General features: G+C 45.2%; 1 protein-coding gene across 2 annotated transcripts in view; it reads left to right on the forward strand.

Moving 5' to 3' along the window:
• The window catches only part of IFFO2 (intermediate filament family orphan 2), a 28,721-nt gene extending 7,699 nt beyond the window's left edge, over positions 1-21,022 (forward strand). Inside the window, exons 2-9 of one of the 2 annotated variants that reach the window (XM_042883283.1) lie at positions 9,635-9,695; positions 10,164-10,259; positions 11,864-12,004; positions 13,677-13,819; positions 15,800-15,920; positions 17,816-17,905; positions 18,517-18,647; positions 18,843-21,022. In XM_042883283.1, coding sequence (XP_042739217.1) covers positions 9,635-9,695; positions 10,164-10,259; positions 11,864-12,004; positions 13,677-13,819; positions 15,800-15,920; positions 17,816-17,905; positions 18,517-18,647; positions 18,843-18,948 — 889 coding nt within the window. In that variant the 3' untranslated portion in view covers positions 18,949-21,022. The remainder of the gene's footprint in view (positions 1-9,634; positions 9,696-10,163; positions 10,260-11,863; positions 12,005-13,676; positions 13,820-15,799; positions 15,921-17,815; positions 17,906-18,516; positions 18,648-18,842) is intronic. The other variant, XM_042883284.1, reaches the window with a different exon arrangement.
• Positions 21,023-22,584: the final 1,562 nt, after the last annotated feature.

Raw genomic sequence — 22,584 nt, forward strand, 5'->3', positions numbered from 1 at the left:
CAAAGCGGCCCTGGGAACGAAGCCCTTCCTGCAGCGATGCCATACAGGATTTCAGCCCTTCCAGAACAGCTCTGGGACTTCAGTAAGCTCATTTGGGGACAGCTGTCCCTTGGGTTAGCTGGGCTTGGGGCTGTGACTCAGCCTGGAGCTGCAGGCAGTGAGCTCACTGCCCGCCACGCTGCTCCTCCGACAGCCCTGCTGCCTTCAAACCAAGTTTGTCCTGCAGCTCCTCAGCCCTCCATCATCTCTTCCCTTCCCTAAATAGCACAAGCATTCCACTGCCAGAGCTTTGCATCCCACTAATAACCACGTTGCTCATTTAGCTCTCAGGTAATGTCAGCATTTGCTCTGCAAAGCAGATCTCCAACGCCAGCCTCTGTTCATCCCGTTTTCCTCATTGTTCATCTGTGCATTAATTACTGAGCAGTTATGTCACTGGGAATTGATGCAACAACAAAAACAGCCATTGTGTCGGTGTGAATTTAGGGCTGATCTGGCTTTTTCCAAGTACTGAAAAACGCCTGAGCTTGAATGCTATATCCTCCTTGGTGTCATCTTTATTAATTTGCTCCCATTTAAATGGCAGGGTACTGCTGTTTAATGGTACTGCTGTAAAGACCAGTCACTGTAATTAGCCAGGAATACTAAACTGTATTAATCTACCCATTGTACCAAAGTGATTAAAGCAGCTTAAACACAGTAAGCACCCTCACAGTTCTTGGAGGGCTGTGTCAGGAGTGCTGTGTGTTTCCTCAAGTGTCACAGCAGGCTTCCAAGAGCTGTTTACTTCCTACCTTTTGCTATCACTTGCTGTCTCAGAACCCTGATGTTGCATGCAAATGTTGGTGGTGGGTGAACAGTTGGTCTGGATGATCTCAGGGGTCTTTTCCAGCCTTATAGGTTCTGTGAATTCACCTTTGCAAAGATAATCCAGCTCGTAAAATAGAGGTAAGACAAAGCTGGGTGCATAGGAACACAGTGTGGAGACTTTGCTCTGTATCTCAGCCATGACTTTGATTTCCTGAAAGCTGATAAGAATTATCTCACTTGATAAAACAGCTTTATTGGGTTCAATCAAGCCTTCAGTGTTGGGGCAGAGATTAAGACAACTTCTGGCTCTTGGTTTTGAGGCTGGTTTTGAGGAGGTGGAGGGGAAGGGAGGGCAGAGAGGCTTAGCATTTACTCTTGGCTTTTTAGGCTGAGATATTGCAGAAGTGAACGAAGGCATCACAGCAGTACACTCCAGCAGGAGCTCTGCTTGCCTTCTGCAGAAGAATAACTGCTATTCTTTTCATCTCTTGGTCTTATCAAGACTTGTGCCTTCCAGGAGTGCTCTGCGGTGGTCGCAGTGTGGTTACAACACAGATGAGGACTGACTGCTTTATAGCAAACCCAGCTCCGAGATCAGGGAGACCTCTTATGTAAGTGTTACTCAGAACTCCGTGCAGAGAGCAGAAGACCCACAGGGCTCAGCCTTTCCCCTCCATAGCATTGCTGTGAGGTCCGAAGGCAGTGCTAAAAAGAAATAATCCTCACCCTACATGGGAAAAACTTCCCTGAGTTAAAAGCTTGCTCGATTACTGCTTAGAGCTGTGATGTAAGAATCTTCCACGCAGTCATATGCACCAGCTGAGATAATGTGCTGTTTTAACTTGGCAGCCTCTGAGAGGACATTCATGAAAGCTTTCAGTAGGTGTTTATAGCAAATAGAAAGGAAATTCATGCCACAGAAGTTTGCCTGTTCTTTCCGACAGCTTAGCATTAGATCTTATTATGGCTCTAAATCTCTTCTGTAACTACTTGTCTCCTCGGCTGCCAGGCTTTGGCAAGTAGAAGTGTTTTGCTAAGAGAGCAAAGCGTGCCTTGCTTGGTTTTTCTTTTTTCCTCCTGCCCCCAGAGTGCTGCCTCCATGTTAATATTTGTACCAGGTCTTGAAGTGTCTCCTGCGTGGGGATTTAAATATATATCAATTAAAAAGAACTAAGAATTAGAGGAAAAAATGGTGAGGCTCTGGGACGGGCATGCTGGTGCCTATCATCTTCTCTTTAAATCCATTTGATTAAATGATGAGCATTAAGCAATTTCTGAGTTTCTCTCAACAATGGATGGATTCTTCTGTGATTATAACATGACTCAGTCATAATAATCCCCTTTCATTGTGCACTTTTGTTCCTGAAACTGAGCACGGAAGGCTTCTCAGTACCTCCCATCCTAACATCCAACCTGACAATTTGGTGAGGAAACCTTTCTCGCTCCGTTCTGCTCTGCTGCAGCCTGTATTTATGTCAGTAATGATGCAGATGGTGGGGATGAGCTGCCCAAAGGAATCACGTGGCGTTTTTGGGACGCTGTGATAATAGCACACTGTATTCTGCAGCTCACAGTCCCCTTTGTGTGCACGGGGTCTCTTTGAGCTTGTTTTCCCCAGCCTTCCCAGTGCAGCTCTATGAGTTCCTCACGTTCACACTTGCACCAGGCTCTTCCTAAAAGAATCTGAGGTGCTGAGCAGGCTGTGCAATAACTGAAATATGATTTTTTGCAGCTTTGCATGGGCGACTGTGCCTGCCCTGCTGTTGGAGGGTTAGGAAAAAACACTATTTCAAGGTGTCAAACTAATGCTTCTTGTTTGCCCAAGGCAGCTGTGGATGCCCCATCCCTGCAGGCATTCAGGGCTGGGCTGGATGTGGCTCTGGGCAGCCTGGTCTGCTGATTGGTGACCTGCACACAGCAGGGGGTTGGAACTGGATGAGCACTGTGCTCCTTTTCAAGCCAGGCCATGCTGTGATTTGCTCAGAGATGCTTGCACATATCTACATGAGGGCCCTAAGAATGGAGTTCAGCACATGGCACTACTTCAGGCTCACAGCCTCTCTTCTGCTCTTTGTGCCCCACTTGAGTTTTGCAGCATCTGTCACTCTGTTCTGGAAATATTTGGAAATACAGGCAGGAATAACACATTTACTCGGCCAAATCTCAGAGCAGTTTGCAAAGCATTGGGACTGAGCACCTGGATGTCTGACACAGTGCCTACCAGAATGATGTAGCTGCAAAATAAATGTCTATACACGATCAGCTGTCCTTAATGCACAGCATTTGTAGTGCTTGTGTTTGTGGGAGATTTCCTTACATGGGAATTGAGCATTTGATAATTAACTCGTAGCTAGCAGCGCTATACAGTCGTGTAATCCTGTGCTTTTGAGATTACCTGTTTCAAAATGAGTCAGAGTAATTACTTTATCTGCAGTTATGACAACAGTTTCACAGGAATGTAATGTTCTTTGCTGTGGCTGTTTCATAAGCTGTGCTTGCAGTTGTCTCCTCTGTACCTGGGTGGCAGAGGAGATAAGGGCTCATCGTGTTCGTGCATAGGAGCAGCTCAGTGCTGCTGTGTTCTGCTCAGCCAGGACTGACTGATGAGCTCTGTAGATGGGGGCTTTTGAGTGGTTCCTCTCCTGCACAGCATGTTTTCCCCCTTCCATCTTTGCCTCATCTTGCTAAGATACTGCTATGGCTTTGTCCTCACCTCCTTTTTGTTCAGAGTCAACGCTGAACTCCCTGCCCACCCTCCAAAAAAGCAAACCCCCAGGCCTTGCATTTTCCTAAATTGCTTTATTTTTTTTTTTCCTTTTTTTTTTTTCCCCCCAGAAGGCTTTTTTGTGAGAAACTGAACTGGGTCAGCTTCAGTTACCACGAGGCTCATTGGAAAATGGAAGGCAGGCAGCTCTGTGTTCTCACGTTACTGAACAAATCCTTCTCCCCTTCCCCAGGGTCTGCTGTACTGCTGGAAAAAAAAATGGCAAATTTCAGCTGTCAAAAACTGCTGCAGAATTGTTTGTTCATGCTTAAGAGAAGTATATTTGTTCAGGGCTTGTAAACACCGTCAAGAAGATTTTGACAGGAGTGAAAAATGAATTTAAGCTGCTGGTGCTGAGTGGGAAAGAGCAAGCATTAATCCTGCTGGAAGCTTGGCTGCAGACTGCCGTGCCCAGCACTCTGAGCTCAGCACATCCAGCTCCATCTGATCCTTCCTGCCTTCAGATAGGCTCTTTGCTGCCCTGGCAAATACAGGAGGAAAGCAGTGTTTGGTTCACTTTGTGTAGTAGTTAACGTGTTGTGCATGACATCATGAGGCTTGCTGCTATCTTATCGGCTGCGGCCGGTGATGACTGACCAGAAATCTCTTTCTGCAGGAAATGATTGGGTTCCAGAAGCTGGTGTGGAGAACTGCAGAGTTAAATGTGACTCTAATTAATGAGATTCTGATGCCAGGGTATGGACGCTTCGTAGAGGAATACCAAATAGGCAGAGGCCTTCTGTGGTTTTGCTCCTTAGAGCTCCATTCCTCCTGAGCAGTTTGGATTTCCACACGCCTGACCTGAGCTGGAGGAGCAGAGCAGCTGTGTAGAAATGTAATGATGATGTGAGCTCGCAGGAAACATGAAATAGAATTGCCTTACCTAATCAGGTCCATTTCAGGAGGGTGTACAGAGGTGTGGTTAATGTGTTAATCTAGCTCTAATCGCTCACAGCTGCAGAATAGCAGGTCAGTGGTGTTGCAGGCTTAGTTTACAGAGCCATTAATGGTTAGGAAAGACCACTAAGACCACATCCAGCCCTGCAGTGGTCAATGGAAGGCCTTCAAGGTGTATGTGCAGAAGGGAAGGTGCAAGGCTTGTCTGGGTATCAAAAGATGCTTCAGAGTAGGAACTTAATTGCAGGGTTGTCATACAGGAGGTGTCTTGTAGCTGTGTCACTTAAGATGCATTAAATTTGGCTCTGAATCTTGCAGTATTATATGCAGATTCCCCTAATGTACGAAAAGCAGCACCATTTGCTCTCTAAAGGAATGCCAGCATGGCTGCTGCCGCTGCTTGAAGTTATTGAGCTCTTGTGACATTATGCATGGCTTAATGAACTTAATGAACAAATGAACCTGTAGCTGATTTTTATTGTGGTTCCATTAACAGGCTCGATCATCATTCCAGATGAATATAATCAAGAGGTATAATTACACAATGCTTTTCTGTATAGTGAGTTCTTCCACTAATTCTCTTCACAAGGAATGGAGCCTAGCAGAGGGCTTTAATATTAACCTCTCCTTTGTAACGAACCCCCTGAGCTTGAACAGTGCAATTTACCTGTCTAACCTCAACCATTGCCACAGGTTCAGGGCACAGACACCCATGGACAGGTTCCATTGCATGGACAGCCTCGTTGCTCTGATCTTTGGGAAATCTGATGCTGCAGAGTACGAGCAAAGAGAGCTGTGAGTTGTGCAGAGCGAATGCTGCCCTGCCTGTTGCAAACAACAGATGACTTCATTCAAGAGTGCAGCTTGCTGCTGCTGTGTTAGAGCCAGCCTTTAATGGAATCAGATGTGCACATTAAATTAATACGTTTTACATGGAGCCCATCAACAAACATTTAATTTACTTCAATACGAAGGCAGGGCATGTGGGAGCAGAATGGTCTGTGCTTGGGATAATCTAGGAGAATCCTTGTGTGGCAAAAGCTTTTTTAATCAAGAGGCAGCATTTGTGAACAAGCTAATTGTTCACAGTCAGCAATTGCTTGACGTGACCTCCCAGCTCACTGGGTGCAAAACACACCGGGTGGAAAAATGGAGTCTAAAAACAAGGAGAAGGTTGGTTGGCTTTTTGACTCAACAGAATAGAAAATGGTTTTGTGTGGGTTTGTTTAGGAGCGTAAAGCTTCGTTTACATCTCTCCAAAAAGCCTCAGGTCCCCTCCCCATAAAGTCCAGATAGTCTCTCTTAGCCTGGGTGCCGCAGTACATCCCAGCCAGCGTGCCCTGCCCAAATTCTGCCTCCAGCCACGCACAGGATTAGCATCCTCATGTATGGGAGTGCCACAGTTTGACTTCTGAAAGGGCCGTTAAGTGAAATCAGCGTTTAATGACCGGAATTATAAAGTGTAATGTTGATAGTTACCATCTATGTGGTGGAGAAGGGATTAGCAGGCATGTTGCTGCAGCCCTGGGTGCGTAACCGTGATGGTGATGAAATGGGATGGGCAGCGCATGGTGCAGAGCGTTCAATCCCGTGCCAGAGGTGGTGAGAAGGCAGCACACCTTCCATTTGGAGCTGCCATCAACAAGGGATGGGCATCAAAGGGCTGAGAGCACAAAAGAACAAGCAGTGCTGGCACAAAGGAAGGCGAGCTCGGAGACGTGTCTCCATTGGAATGGCTTGGTGCTGCCATGGGGTGGGGGTTTTCTCACTTCCTTGCAGGTGTGGTGCAACAGAGAATGCAGCCTAGGTGATACATTTCTTACAGATGAGCAAGGCTGGGTGCATCTCATGCCCAAAAAATGGAACGGTGGTGCCTTAGCATGCAAGGAAAGCCAACCGGAGTCATGTATGTCCATGAGCATTTCAGCCACTGTTCAAATGCACACTCTTTTTTTTCCTATGGTAGATTTCAGCACTTGAGCTCTTTGCTTTTTCTTTATCTCCCTGCGAACTGATGAGAAGGCAGAGCTGAAAGATTCCAAGTCCATACCTATACCATCACTAAATGTTATTTGAGGAGGGTTTGCTCCCTTGAGGAAGGGTGTTTTTAATGAAAGAAACGAGTGCAGTGGATGCCACCAGGCATCATTAACGATCAGCTGCTCTATTTGCCTTTCTGCCTTGAGCAAAAGCATATTTAGGGCCGTATGTTTATATCTGGCTTATTTTGCAAACATCTTATCTGTTGTCTAAATAACACTGCGCTCCTGCATTCATGAAACTCACCGAGCAATTTTTGCCAAGGCAATCGTCTCTAAATCTCTCTTTCCTAAACAGCTTTTGTGAGTCTGATGGGCAGTTCTCTCCTTCTGAAGTTCACTTTGATGATACCGAGGGAGGAGAATTAGGCTCAGGTTGGTCGGTGCAGGTGATGCAGGAGAAAGTTTGGAAGCCTGTTGTGTCAACCTCATGAGTGCTGGAGAAGGTTTGAGGGGATACCATCGAGTTCCTGAGATACCCTCCTTAGCAGTGCTGGTGTTGGTGTAGCTGCTCCCCCAATTTCAAAGGAAACACACAAGTTTGCGGTGTGACTCAGCTTTACAGGAATAAGGCTTTAAGCAACTTTAATCCTAGCTGACTGCTGGTGAGTATTGTTTGTTTAATAGCCCTGCAACGCTGCTGTTCCCTTTAAAGACAGCAAACAGCCTTTGTTCTCCTCTAAGCTATGCAAGACACTGACTCTTAATCACAGGGCTGCAGAAGTAGTTTGGGGCCCGGAGCTGCAGTGACTGCACACTGCTGGAATGTAATGTGTCACATCTGGTAAAAGGGAATCGGTCCGGATCTGCTCCAATGCACACTAGCCCTTTTTTGGGGGTGGTGGCTGTGACTAAAGCACCTTTGGTAGGTGAGAAAAGTGGGAAAAAGCCTGGCTAGGCTTGAAATATGTATTTGTGATACAGTGACCAGTGCAGCCTGCTGGGGTTGAGCCTTTGGGAAAGCCATCAAGGTTGGAAAAGACCACTGAGATCACAAAGCACAGCCATACCTCTGATTCCTCTGCACTACCCCAGTGACCACATCTTCTGCTGTCAAATCAACATCAAGAAGGCACTGACTAACATAAAATGATATCAGGAGAGTAACTTGGAGCACGTTGATTATTAACGATGCCAGTGCCATACTTAGCATCTTCTCAGTGGCTTCTTGTTGCGTTTGCTGGAGCGTGTGATAGCAGCTGCCAAGGGCCCTTGTAAAGCCCTGTGTGTTACAGCAAATAGAGCATGATCATATGAATGAGCAATCTTTCTATTGTCTCACTTGCTTGGAAGTTTAAATGGAGAATGAATCAAGTGCCTGTCAGCCTCCAGCTTCTCCTTCCCCTTCTTCCCTACCAATGACCTGATCGCTCCTCTAATTAGGAGAAACAGAAACCAGAGTGGGGTGTGTTGTGTGTAAGAGAAGACGGCCTTTTCCTCTCCTTTGACTCTGAAGGAAGGGAATTAGGGCTGTAAATCACCGCTCTGTGAAATGCACTTGAAGTGGCATAAAGAGAAGAAATGGAACGACTGGAATTTTGTGCAGGATGAGGGAGGTTGGGCTGAGCAGACGTTGAGATGCGTAATTTTGGCAGCTTCCCAGCATGGCTGAACTGCTGGGGAGGAATGCTAATGCTTTTTGCTTGCTTTTTTGGCACCATCGCTCAAAATATGCAGCTCCATCTCCCGAAAACACATCCCTCTCTGCAGACTGCATCGTGCAGGTAATACAGCAGGGTAACCAGAATGCAGCCTCTATTGCTGATGGAACAATTAAAGCCTGGAGGAGCAGCATGCGGTGCCAGCATTGACTTGCATCCATACAGGACCAGGAGGAGTGATTTAAGCCCAGCAGCACTGCTGTATTTGAAAGAGCCTATCACAGACTGCAGTATTACTCTCTGCTTTAATTTCACCTTCTTGACTTTAATATTAAATCTGGAAAACGAAGTTACTATTTTTACAGGACCATATACATGCAATCAGCAGTCAGGAAGGAAACAGGATGTGTAAATACAAGCTGAAATATTTGATGACAAATGCAAATTTCAGCCTAAATATTTTACCCTGCTTGGCAGTAAATCCTCACTGGTAAAAAGATGCACCACAAACCTTCCTGTGTAAATCAACCATGGGTTGTAAGGGGAGAGTGCACATGCTGCTTTGCTGGCTGTTGCTGCAGCACAATGGCAGGAGGAGCAGCAAGCATGTCATCATGGTGCTGCTGCAGTGAGCTGTAACCCCTTCAGGTGCTTCTGGTTGTGCAAGTGGCACCGTGCAGGAGATCCTCCTCACCTTCCAGCTCAGATGGGATTAAATTTGCCCTTCAATGCGTTATTTGATAAAGTTTTGGTCTCCTCAGTGCCACGTCTCCACTGAACACCTCCAGGGATGGAGACCACCGCCTCCCAGGGCAGCCAACACATCACCTCTCTTCCTGCTCTTTGCTCATTGTACTTTTCTTCCCGAACTCAAACTGTATTCACGTGTATGAATGAGCATGGCCACATTTCTGAGAGCTTTGCTTTCAAGTCAGCAAATGACAGAAGTTGCCAGTGCCCTTTGAAACGTTTGTATGCTTGCAAGGAGGAGCTGCTGCATGGTTCTATACCCAATCCAATAACGATGCTTGTAGTGCAAGGTTTAATTACACAGCTCGTAATGACGAAGCTCCTTTTCTTGTACCCTCTCAGTTCTGTGTATTCAGAGGCACTCATCTGGGTGCTCTACTTGAGACTGCAGAGGCGTGCAGGTTCTTGCAGGTTTTGATGTACAGAGCACGTAGTTTGAGTTGATTGGACCGAACAGGTGAATAGTGAGAGTGCTGATTCGGGTGATTTAACTTCAAATGCCTCCTATTGCTCTGAATATTTCCCACCTTACTTGGAACCAAAAATTGCACAGAACTGTAGGAAGGGCGCTGATCCCAACGAGAGCTGATTTCACTTCTACGCTTTTATAGACTTACACCCCTGGTTTGAGGGTGTGTTAATGAGGGGGACCATCTGCTTGACGGCTGAAATAACTGTCATCATCCTACAGCGAGCAGAAAACTTGTGATATGGAAGAAAAAAATACATTCTTTCCCACAGTTAACACTCCATCTGCACATCTTGTCTTTCAGATGGGAAGAGGAACTGACGAGAAGAATGAGCCTGGAGTCTATGGTAGAAACCTTGCGAGAGGTAAGGCTGGAATAGAACCCTAGGAGCATTCAGGTTGAAAAAGACTTTGAGGATCACCAAATCCATCCATCAGCCCATCCCCCCCTTGCCCACTAACCCATGCCACAGAGCCAGGAACCATTTAGGTTGGAAAAAAATACTAAGATCACCAAGTCTATCCATCAGCCCATCCCCACCATGCCCACCAGCCGTGTCACTCAGTGCACATAGCCTGTGCTGAATGGCAGTGCTTTCTCTACACCTTTCACTGTGCTGATCACCATCCAAACAGTTGTTGTCTTTTAATTAAAACCCCCCTTGTAGTCCCAGCAGCTGAATGCCTTGCTGTGTGCTAGAGAGCAGGGTGAATGCTTGGAAGCTGTGTGCAGCGTGGGGGTGGTGATGTGCCTTATCAGCCCTGCTCAGGTTAAGTGAGGAAGTGTGTGTTGCCCTGTGGCCCCTGAGTTCTTTGTGTGCTTTCTCTTGCAGGAGGCGCAGGAAGCGGAAGCTCTCCAGGAGGAGTTAAATGAAAAGATTGAGAGATTGAAAGCAGAACTTGTGGTGTTTAAGGGGCTGATGAGTGATGTAAGTACACTGGAGAGCAGAGTGGCCAACTCCCACTGCCTCTGTGAAATGTGTGTGTTGTGCAAATGGCTTCATTCATGAAAAAGTTACGGTCTTAGTGAGTGCTGCTTTGTAGTTAGTATTACGACTGCCTTTATGATCTAATGCATCAGACAGATCTCCCTTCCCCCTGCTTCCTGTCTGGTCTGTGTAGAGATGCATTAACTTGCTGCTTAGCCCATAAACTGGACTCTTCCCTTCCTCCCCCGATTCCACTGCTGGCGATGCTGGCATTCCAATCTGCAGCCGTGGGGAATGTGATGGAGAACTCCCTGGTTAGGGAAAAGGATTCAATCACCATGCAGCTGTCTTGCAGTTTAGCCATACTGATGGCACAATCGTGCAGATATCTGAAAGAAAAGCTGGGTGAACACTAAGGTGGCTTTCTCCATAAGACTGAAGCAGTGTGCTGATGCCAGTTGTCTAATGAAGATGTTCTCTTATGCTTATTTATTCAGTAATTTTGTTTAGAAACCGCTTCCTCCGGTCTTTATATGAGCTTGCAGAACCTGCTCCCTGGTGTCAAATGTATTCTCTCAGGGCCACTGGATCTATTCATGCGAAATTTGGCAATTAGCTGTCTCTTCTTCTGGTGTTTAATGAAGAATAGGCATGCTTGGTTAGAGGCAGTGTGAATCTTGTTAGGGCTGCATCACTTAGAACTCGTTCACAGAGGGAAAGGTGTTGTTCAGTGTGTACAAAAAGGGTGGTGGTGAATGCAAACATCCTGCTGGATTCGAGAGAAGGTGTGCTCTGAGCTTTGCAAGGTGGAAGAGAGCCTAAGGAAAGCAGCAAGAATGCTTGTTTGAGTCCTTCCATGTAAATATGCAGAGCAGAGAAACACAAAATGTTGGCATGTGCCTCGTTCCTTCCTGTTGATAAGAATCACTGCTACCTGTTCAGTTGATAAGAGTGTGTTTAAAGAGTGTCATTGCTCATAGCCTCCTTTTTTTTTCAGTGTGTTTGGAAAATAAAAACCTCCCCAAGTTGTCGAGAGGTGCTTGACAGAGGCTGGAGAAGAATGAGAATCATAGAATATCCCAAATTGGAAGGGACCCATTAAGACCGCTGAGTCCAACTCCTAAAGAAACCTACTTGATGTTTCAAAGGAAAACAAAACCAAGTCCTCTTGTTGGAAAGCGAATTTGCTATTGAGGAGTGCTCTGCAAAGAGTTTTTCCATTTTTCTGGTCAGTGGGATGATTTCCCAATCACTGAGATGCTTTCCAACAGAGAACATCTCACCTGGGCCGGGTGTCTGTAAAAACACAGAACGGCGTTACTTTGTGGATCCAGCAGTACTGTCTGACTAGGAGCAGCCCTTATACATCCAAAAGCTGTGTTGGGTTGGGCATAGGTTGTTCAGTGGCAAAGAACTGAGCTGAGGTTTTCTTGGAATTGGACATGAATGTTAATTCTGTTAGCTGTGTGGTCTGCTTTCCAGGAGAGCAGGACGTAATATTGTTTAAGGATGGTAAGCCCTGGGGTTAGAGAGATACTATGGGGTATCTCTGCTTTCCTGAACTGTATAATAATAGAAGATAATCACTGCTGTCCTTCCTGCAGCCCATGACAGACCTGGACACAAAGATTCAAGAAAAGGCCATGAAGGTGGACATGGACATCTGTCGGCGAATCGATATCACAGCCAAGCTGTGCGATGTAGCGCAGCAGCGCAACTCTGAAGACGTTTCCAAGATCTTCCAGGTGATTAGGCTGTGAATTTTCTGTAGGGCAGGACGAGCAGTGATGGGTCAAGAGGGAGCAGTGTCGAACAGCGTGGTCCAGGTCGCTTCCATTTATTGAAATTTCTCTGTGCAGAACCATTTTCTTCTTTCTCAGCGTTGGAGTGTAGCTGTCTTCTGATGTCGCACTAAGAGAAAAACAAGAATGGGGAGAGTTTTCACTCAAGATGAACTTTAAGATATGATGTTAGTCTTGATCCCGTTCGGTAATGAATGCATTAAAAAAAGCATTCCAGGGCCTAGGTTTGTATAAATGGCTTCCTCCTCACAAGTGAGAGGTTTTAAGCTTGTAGAACTGTCATCTGAATGTTCTTATTTCTGGCTCGAGCCCCACAGCCAGAAATAACACTTCTGTGGTGGCGAGTTATGATTGCATTGTGAGACCTGCAGCTCTAATTGCTTTCCTTGAGCTCCTATGGCTCCTTGGTGCTAGTAGGAAAAGCCGTATAATTTGCTACAAAAGCAAGCAGTTATAGCTCTGTGTTGAGCAAACCTGTAACTCCCATTGCAGTTGATCTTGTGTCATACCTGCTCTTTCAATTGTGATTAATCCAGCTTCACTTTGGTCTAAACCTGTCCTGTCCAATCCCTGAATAAGTCCAGTGCTTTTCTCCGTGTTGTGATGCTGTGTGAAAACACTCTAAATACCTTTGTGGTCTCCACTGGTTGTGTATTTTGGTTGTGGTGAAGTTGCCTTAATGTTTGGTGGTTTGTTTTTCTGTTCTTGTTTTCTTTTCCCTTTCTTTCCAGAAAGATTCTGATCTCCTTCTTGGAGACAGTTTTTGTAGCATGTTGAGCCACTGCGTTGTGCTCGTGGTTCCTTCTTGTCTCTGAGCGGAATTGCTCTGTCTTTCTGCTCAAAGGTAGCTGCAAAGCACACTTGTGGTCGAGCATGCAGTGGTTAAAATGATCAGTATGGAGAGCAACACCAACAAAGGCTGGCTCACGTGCCAATTAGAGGGAAAACTGTAGGGCTGGGAGCAGGCTGTGTGTGACTCAGTGGTGCTGCATCTCTTACAACGATGCTCTCTGCCCTTTGTGGCACAGTGTCCCTTGAATTCTCTGCACATCTGCAAACTTCCTTTCTTCTGAGGCTGTCCAGGGATTGTCATGGTTGGGTCGATCCTCCTTCTGTCAGTCTGAAGACTAAACAGTCTGCCTCTGCTTATGGGGAGGGAACAAACCTGACTTAAAGAATCTCTGCAAGGTTTCTTGTCTACTCTTCACAGTTTTTCAACACTGGGAGCAGCGGCCTGTGGTGGTGGCAGGAAAGGGAGAGTTCTGTCATTTGCTCTCAAACCTGCTGCCTGGGCACTCCTGCAAGCTTTTGCTTTTCCCCTGTATCATTCTAACCTCTGCATGTTCTCTGGTAGGCCATAGGCTGTTGTCAGTGAACAGATGAACATCTGTAGAGCGCTGACAGCCTGCAGCTTGCTTTGCTCTTTGCCATTTTTGAACTGCTTTCTTATGCTCTTTGTTCCCCACTCACTAATGGATGCAAATCTTGAATACATGCAATCCCTGAGCTGCCTGGGAGCTGATGTGGTTATAACCACCCCAACCTAATGCCTCTCCTTTATTTGACACAGCATCTCAATCGAACCTTCTAGTTACAACTCTTCTCTTCAATTAAGGTGGCTTCCAAGAAGAAAGAACGAAAACTTGCCTCTGATGATGACCTCTCAGAACAGGATGCAGACAACAGCAGGTTCTCTGACGATGAGGTCAGCTGTTCTTTGAACATCACAGATGAAATGAAGCGTATGTTCAATCAGCTGTGAGTATCGTGGATAACGTGGGGAGGACTGAAATGCAGATTTAATCTCAGAACTCAAATACTGAGTTACTTCTGTAGGCATTCAGAAGGTTTTTCATGGTAGAGAATTCGAGTCTGTGTTTTCCCTGTGTGTTAGAGGATTTTAGGAGGAGCCTTGCTGCTTTTTGGGCTGGACAGAATCTATGGCATCATTGTCACTGAAAGCTCAGGAGTGATTCCGACTTCTCTGGTGTTTCCCATGATTTTCAGGTCAGCTGTGGGTACGTGGCACTGGTGGATGTGTCCAGATCAGGGGTAGCAGAGGATGACAGTCGTATAGATTCCATGAATGTCAAAGGGCAGGAAGAGTTAATTTACTTAGCCTAAAGGTTTGTCCCCAGTGTCCACGGGATAGCGAGAGTTAAGGGTCTCTGCTGTTTTCTCTTGGCAGAGGGAGCCCCAGCCAGCACCGTAGGTCTGATTTCAGTAGCATTTCAGTATTTGTGTCTTCTGCCAACTTCTGCAATGACTGTGCTGGGAGAGGCAAGAATTCCCAGAGCTTTCCCACACTTCAGTATTTAATACGGAGGAGTACACAAGTCTTTCTCTAAGGAGCACTGGCTCCTCTTCTGTTGCCAGCTGTTGCCAGAAGTTCTGTTTTCAGGCCATGCCCCCTTCCTTCCCTCCTCAGTTTCATATGTAGGAGGGCACGATGTGCCCAAGCAGTGCAGGTCATTCTTCATGTTATAACTCTTGGTGCTGTGTTTGTGGCTTACTGAAGATGATACATGATTAAGTAAACTCTTGGTTTGGGGGCTTTGTCAGGTGGAAGGTGTATTTTACAACTAGCTGATCTTATTAACAGAAACCTTATGCAACTTTTGTTGTGTCTGTAGTGATGACCTTAATGCATAAGTGCCTAGCACTAAAAAGGCAAAACGTGGTCGATGTTGAACAACATTTGTCTGTAACAGACAGCAGTCAGAACTGGGAGTCTGCATTCTGATAGCGCTTGCAGCAAAAAGAAACTGAGCTGAAGAAATTCAATTGCAAAAGTCAGAATCGTGTATGTCCAAAATGTTTATTATTTTGTGGAGATAAATGCCATCTCTTGTGCCAAGCTTCTCAGCTTTCTGAAGACAGTGGGGAGCTCAGCTTCCGGATTGAGATGTTATCTGCCTAAAAGGAAGTGAGCTAAAGAACCAGAAATGCATCAGCCAGAAATGAGCAAACTGCTGCTTCAGGTTTTTGCCAGGCCTCCTTAACAAAGACAAGAAGCAGCTACTTGTGTTTCACCGCCTGCTGCTCAAACCAAGAGGGACCTGGCTGCCTTCTGAAACTTTTTCCTTTATTGCACTACTGGCCATATTAAAGGGGCTTGACCAAATAGCGAGGTTAAAGGCCACTCTGCCACTGTTTTTTCTCAGTCTTAAATGGCTTTAGTAGTATCTTTGCTTGTCCAGCTCAATAGTAAGTACTTATGTTCACTTGTGCATCATTCTAGGGCTCAGTTTTCTCTTACTTATTTTTGAAACGAATCTTTCTAAGTGCTGCAGGGGAAAATGTTGGCTGAACTTCAGCGTGAAACCAGCAGGGAATCTTCTAGTGGCTGTTTCCTGTATAATTCCCCAAACTGTGGTTGAGTTCATTTTCCCATGTATAGAAAGAACAGTTTAAAACATTTTTGTGGTTTTGCAAACAGGGGAAACTAACAAGCAGCACCATCTGGAGGACAGAACTAGGACTGTGTGCTTGGGTTGGGAATGCTAACAAGGATCTTTTATTCTGCTTTGGAGTGGCAAAGAGCCCAGGAGTTGAGGGACTTGCAGGCAGTGGCAAAGCCTGTTTTTAAAATCTTTCAGGATTTTCAACTGCTTTGTTTCCTTTGTTCAGTTCTTGTAAGCCCTTTTCTGTTTTCTTTTTTCCTTAAACATTAAATGAGGGGCTGAAGGAGTGGGGCTGGAGTTCTTTTTCACTCACGCTTTTCCATTACCTTAACAGTCGTGAGACATTTGATTTTGATGACGACTGTGATAGCTTGACGTGGGAGGAGAACGAGGAAACGTTGCTTCTTTGGGAGGACTTCACAAACTGCAATCCTTCAATTGACCTCCAAGGAGAGGTGAGTATTTCAGTTGTCTTCTTAAACTCTTCTCTTCAAAACTGCTACCCCTCAGCTGCTCTTTGAGCCATCTGAGCCTTTGGGTATTTGACTGGTGATCTAGTTTGCCATGCAGACTTGCTTTGATTTTAAAATCCTCTTAGTGCTTTCTCTCCGTGGTTGCTTTTCAGTTTGTTTACCAAACTTTATTTCTTCTGCTCCTTCAAACTGAAGGAGGTAGAAATATCAAGCAAGTGTCAAAAGATCCAAGGCTCTAGCTGTTGTAGGAGCATCACACCACCTGTCACCCTGCCCAGCGAGGCAGCTAAAGCCCTTTATCTCCCATGCAGCATCTCACTTTCTCTGTAGGGTATCATTCACCCAAAACCAGCACATGCAGTGTGTGAGATGGTACCGTGCCCTCACTCCAGCAGGGAGAAAAGTAAACTTGGTGTGTGCCATGTGTGATGCTAAGGTATATGCAGCCTGACACAAAGGGCTGTGTGAGGCCCGAGGGATCTTCTGAGCCCACAGATCTTGTGCTTCTGTCTTCCCAGTCAATAGGAATCTCCTGGTGCTGGTGGATAATAAACAGCTTGCTCTTAATCCTTAAGATCCCATGCAAAGTAAGCTAATGGCTGCACGCTGCCTCATTCAGTGACTCCTGAGCCTTTTAGAACAGGCCTAAAGAGGGATTGAAATGGCAAGGTCTGGCTCTGTGCAGGCAGTCTTAAACGTGATGCTATTATTTCATTACTGAGCAGCATGACAGCAGTAGGTAGGCAATAATCCTGCCTTCTCCCATCATTGCCGTAGTACAGAGATGCTGAGGCAGCAGTCTCCTGAACATTGTCTTGTGTTGACTGCCAGGGGTGTGTTAATTTACATCTTCCCATTTGTGGATCATCTGGCATAGCCTGAAACTGCAGAGATTATTTCAAAGTGCTGGGACTGCAGAAAGCAGCATACTTAGCTGTACGTCTTTTGAGCAGGAAGAGTGGCAGAGTGATAACGTGCAGCCATGTACTGGAATTAGTGACAGATTTATTTGCATATACCCATGTGTGCATGTATAAGCACAGCTATCAGAGGAATATTGCCGAACTCAGACCTTCAGTGCAAAAACTCTAAAGGTTTTAAGAAGCTTAAATCCTTCTAAATGAAAATTGTACAAGGAAAGGGTAGATCCGTCTTGTAGATGGAGATGCAGAATAAAGACTGCTCCGTCTGTGCCTGGTCTTTAACACAGTGCTTTACATGCCTGAATCTTCCTTCCACTGGCTTTATTCCTTTCAAGTTCTTACACGGTGCCCTCACCACCTTCTTTGAAGGTCTTCCTGCTTCTGCATATAAAAGGATAAGTGGAGTGATTGTTGTAACTATAGGCTGGTTAGCCTGACGTTGATCCCATGTAGGGTCCTGATGAAGCTGCTGGGGATGTGGCCGAAGGATGGTGGCAAAATGAATGCTCATCAACTCAGTTGTGTTAAATTGATTACTTTGCCTAGCATTTAAGTAAGGCATTTTGAGAGGGGACAGTGCGTGTAGGCTGTGAGATGATGGAAACTGAATGGTCTTGGGAGTAGCAGTATGGAATCAGAAGATAAGAATTCCAGAGCGATGCTGTAAGTAGTGGTGTGCTCAATACAAGGGGAAAAAAAAAAAGGAGTTTCATGTCTGGAAAGTGATTGCTGCATATTTCTGTGTGATCAGACTGGGAAAGGTTCAGCAAATGCAGCAGTTTCATTCTTTGGCATCATCAGGTATCTGTTTGTTGTTGGAGTCTTGATCCAAGGTTCCTTTTGCATGGGAGGGTGTAAGAACTTGTGCTTCCCAGTGAGGTTCTGTGAGAAAAATCCACAGTCTGCTGCTCTGTCGGTTTCTTGCTAATTCTTTGTGTCCTGATTTCCCATCAGGAAGAAAACCTGGGAAACTTGATCCACGAAACAGAGTCTTTCTTTAAAACAAGAGACAAGGAATACCAAGAAACAATAGGGCAGATAGAGGTAAGGAAGTGATTCATGATCATATAAATAATGAGTAATGGACAAAACGTGTGCAGTGCTCTCGTCACAGATATACATGCACACACTGCCAAGGAGGAATGTGTATCTCTATCAAGAATGCAGATGTGTTTTCCTTTGACACAGTTTTGGATATTTTTTCCTAAATATCTGTTTTCCTCACTACTGCTGACTAAGCACAGCTCTGTAATCAGTGCAGTGAGAACCTTCAGAGCAAAGAATCAAGGTGCACTGGTTTTTGTTCCGCTGTTTGTCTCGCATTGCCCGCCATCAGACTGGGAAATGTTTCACAGGAAACCACCTCAGGGGTCGCCAGGCACAACATCTGTAGCTTCTCACCATCTTAGCCCCGAATGTGCTTTCATTCACTGCTATGTGCTGACAAAGAAAGCAGCAGAACAGGATATAAGAGCTGTTCTAAAAACAGAGTTGAGCTCTGATTAAAATACACCTCATAAGGAGATGAATGCACTCTCAGCATGCACCACTGGCATAAAGGATTTATATATCCCCAGCAGTGTGTAAAGCTGAGGGAGGCTGGGAGGAGCTGCTAGCAACTCACCTTGAGCTGATGTGTTTTTCTTCTCCTCCAGCTGGAATTGGCCACAGCCAAGAGTGACATGAACCGCCACCTTCACGAGTACATGGAGATGTGCAGCATGAAGAGGGGCCTGGATGTTCAAATGGAAACCTGTCGTAGGCTTATCAAAGGTTCAGCTGACAGGTAGTAAGATCTTGGAATCCTCCTCCTTACCATCCCACCTTTTATTTACTGCAAAAACTGAAGTTTGTTGGTAATGAGAGCTATTCTTAATTGTTTGAAGAGTGAAAGTGACGATTCCCTCCACAAGTCCCACGTTTCCTTGCCTGTCAGCGGTGTTTAATGCTTTGTCTAAACCTTTCTCTGAATTTTCTGCAGAAATTCTCCATCTCCCAGCTCTGTAGCCAGCAGCGACTCAGGAAACACAGATGAAATTCAGGATGAGTTGGACAGAGACGCGGATGTGGAGCCCATGGTCAGCTGATACGTGGTTGGAGCACTCAGTGAAAGGGAAAACACAAGCAAAGATTGGAAAACAACACACTGATGGGGGGTGAAAAGAACAAAATTAAGACTTGTAAGCCCCTGCATCGGGCTTCTAAGGACTCATTCCTACACGCATCCCCACCCCACCCAAGGATTGGTGCTGTAAATTTCTATTGTTATACAATTCACAAATGCAGAGTCCTGTAAGAAAACATGGTGTTTTAATTGTGCCTTTGCCCCAAGCTGAGCCACTTTGAGCTCCAGTGGAATATTACTAGCAGGTGTTTTTATATGAAAAAAAAAACAGTAAATTATATACGTATCTATTGAGAAATCTGGTTGCAGCAGAGAACAGTGCTGCAAAGGCTCTGGATATTTCAACAAGCTTCTGGTTTTATGGAACTGCTGCACCGATTGGCAAAAGAAATACTGGCAAACTGAGCAAGGAACCCGAGACAATTGTGGTGTAATTACCAAAGCCTGGCACACCAAAAAAACAAAAAAAGAAAAGAATGCCTGCAAATTGATCTGTAAACATTTAAAAATAATCCAGGGTTTCAAGACCGAAAGGAGTTTCTTCATTCCCTCTTTCTGGGTGAAGGAACCTTTGAGATTTGGAGATTTGGACAAGGTCTCTGCCAAACTCCAGACTCAGAGGCAGCAGGTCTCAGCTCGGTGGCAAAGCAGTGGGTGAGGGAGGGTTTGTTGGGGTGGGACTGTCACTGATAAACTACTATGCAACAAAAAATAAGCGCGCCTTATTGATATGGAATGTTTGATCCCTGCTGGGCTACAGTTATCTCTTGGGGGAAGGAAAGCTCAAAACACTTTGCACACGTTAGTTATCTGTAGAGCTTCTTTTGAGGAGGAAAGTCTTGTTTCAATGCCTTTGTTTCCAGTGGTTGGATGGAGGGGGAAGTGAGACCTTCAGTTCCGGAGTTGTTTTGTGTTTTCTTTTCCTTCAGGATATTGTTTTTAAACCACAGCATTTGCAGATTTTACTTTGCTGACAGGGAGATAACTCCACTTTATGCTGCTTTCGTGACGTGGGATAGTTGAAGCATCGGGATGAACTGACATGTTGTGCTATGGATGTGGGCTTGAGATGACACTGAGAGAGCTCCAGACCACCATTCTTCAGCAAAGCTGAACAACAGACAGCACTGTAATCCTTTTTAGGGCGTAGTAAAATCAATCCCAAACTGCTGCTGCCCTGAAGTTAGAGAGGAACAGCTGTGTGCTTTCTCTGTGAGAAGGCTTTGGCAATCTGTGTCAGAAGTCTGCACCTCTGGCATCATCAAGCTGTTTGTGGTTATTAGTGGGAGTCGTAGCACCTCAGCCAGGTAAAAACAGGGTATAAACCTAAGCCAATAATGTTTTTTGTTTGTATTTAAAAGCAAGATTGCAAGTGTAGTTAATACTGCCTAAAGGTAGCTCTGTAGTTAACTAGCACTTGCAAGAGGAGTAAATACCAAATGTGTTTTGTACCTGCCAGAAAACTTAGCAGCTGTTTCATCTGAGCAGTGCTAGGACTGGGCAGGGAAATTCCAGATTTAAGCACCCTCTCAGTGTTATATAAAGGTAGGGTGGCCATCTTTTAGCTTCCTGAGTATTGTTTCCAAGCCTCTCTTCTTTATTGATCCGAAATCAGCAGGGCTGCATCGTAAGCATACAGCCAGCAGAGATCAATATTGCTTTCTTGCAAAAAGAGCACGAGTGTTTCAGCAAATGGGCTGAAAATACCTCCCCATCTCGTGCTGCTGTGCAGAGGGGGCAGGAGCTCAGAGGGATTCTCCTGGTTGTTCAGAGCGAGGAGAACTACTGGGGGTGACCCATCTGGATTCACAGCGTGAGCATCCACGGCCTCCGTCCAAGAGAAGAGATCCAAGGTTGTGGTTCCCTCACTGGTTAAAATACTCAGCGCTGTTATTCGTAGAGTTAGCAGCAGTTCTTGTGGTGTGTTTTAGGGGCTTCTTCATCACGTAGGTGAGGAAGGTGCCTTATTCCAAAGTGCTCATTCCTATTATTTCTTTGGTGGCCAAAGTGGTAAGTGTCACGTTCACTAGGGCTGCGAGTGCGGGGCGGGTGGGAGGGGGCAAGAAATACCAGATGGGATATTTTTGTGACTGCATGCTTTCAATAAAGTACTGTTAGGGTTTTTGAGCCTGTATGAACTTCAGCTGCTAAATACGTCGTTTCTCACGAGGCTGGGAAACCGTCTGCCAAAGCTGAATGTCTGTAATGCTTTAGTGACTTTGGTGGAGGCATTAAGCAATCTCCTTGCACAGTGAGTCAGCCTCGTTGGAGGCTGATGTGTGGCTGTCCTCAAATTATGAGATGTTCCTTGGTACTGGAGAAACTGAGCAATTTCAATGACCGTCCAGCTTAGCTGCTGTTAGTTTTGTTGGGTTCTTTTAATTATCGTTGTTTTAAAACTCAGTGACGTCGCAAGAAAAAGGCTGAGTGGCCTTGCAGCGAGTAGCTGGCGTGGTGAGGTGGGAAAGAATATCCTCAGTTTGACAGTGGGAGCCAAGTGAGGAAGCAGAAACGGAGCTGTAACCCACAGCTCATCTCGTAGCCATAATTATGAGAAGCATCTGTCATAGGTTGTATTTTTTGGTAAGTGTAAGGGACGTGGGTTCGTAGTAGACAGTATAGAAATAACGTGTGCGATGGTGATGTGTGTGATGGTAGGTTACCATGCTCGTTGGTGTCTTTCTTATAACCATATGTAATCCATTTTCTAGGACGAAAAGAACAAAAAAAAAGGTGTTTTCATACTTGGGATTGGGGTTTTATTTTCATGTAGGTCTCAGCGGGTCAACCTGTTGGATGTGACCAAGGTTGGTCCTTGATAGTTTCCCTAGGAGGTCTTTGGTTGGTTTAGCATCAAGCTAGGCCCTGCTCTGTTTGTGTTGAACCACTCTGTAGCAACCAGATCAAAAGCTTGCCAGAAAAAAAAAAGAAAAAAAAAAAGGTGAAAATGCTGGAAAATGATTTTGGTGACCTCTTTCTTTTTCTTTTCTTTTTTCCCTTTCCTTTGTAAAGCTGTAAATACTTTATTTTTGTTTACTACTCATAAATGCGGTGTCATATTGACACTTTTTTAGACTGATAATCAGAAAATCCTCCTCATTGTTTCTCATTTTTTTAAAAGGGGGTTTCAAGGAAGCAAATTTTTTTGCTCGTTAGCGGTGTAATAATAGAACCAATTCCTAAAATGGGTTTGTACAAAAAAAAAAAGATAACGTTTTCAGTAAACACTGGCGGTTGCTTTTGTGGATGCATGTCGTTCAGAAATGTCCAAAGAATAACGTGACACAAACACTTTTTCAAAGATGTAGTAATTATTGTATTAGTTCAGACAACGTAAAAACAAATGTATTAAAAAACAAAAGGTATGGGGGGAGGGGGGGGTGTAATGAAATTCAACTAAGCTAAATATGTAATTATTTATATAAAAAAAAACCCACACGGTATATATTCTATTTTTATTAGAGGTTTTTAAAGTGCAAACAGAGTTCTGTTGGCAAATGCAACTGTTCCCCTGTGAAGTCTCTCCTGCTTTGATGGGACTCCGAAATCCCCGACTTGTTTTCAAGTGATGATGTGGAACGATGGGATGGGTAGGGCT

This window comes from Lagopus leucura, unplaced genomic scaffold (assembly GCF_019238085.1).
Source record: "Lagopus leucura isolate 7727_CA_CO unplaced genomic scaffold, USGS_WTPT01 Super-Scaffold_100037, whole genome shotgun sequence".
Classification (NCBI taxonomy): Eukaryota; Metazoa; Chordata; class Aves; order Galliformes; family Phasianidae; genus Lagopus; species Lagopus leucura.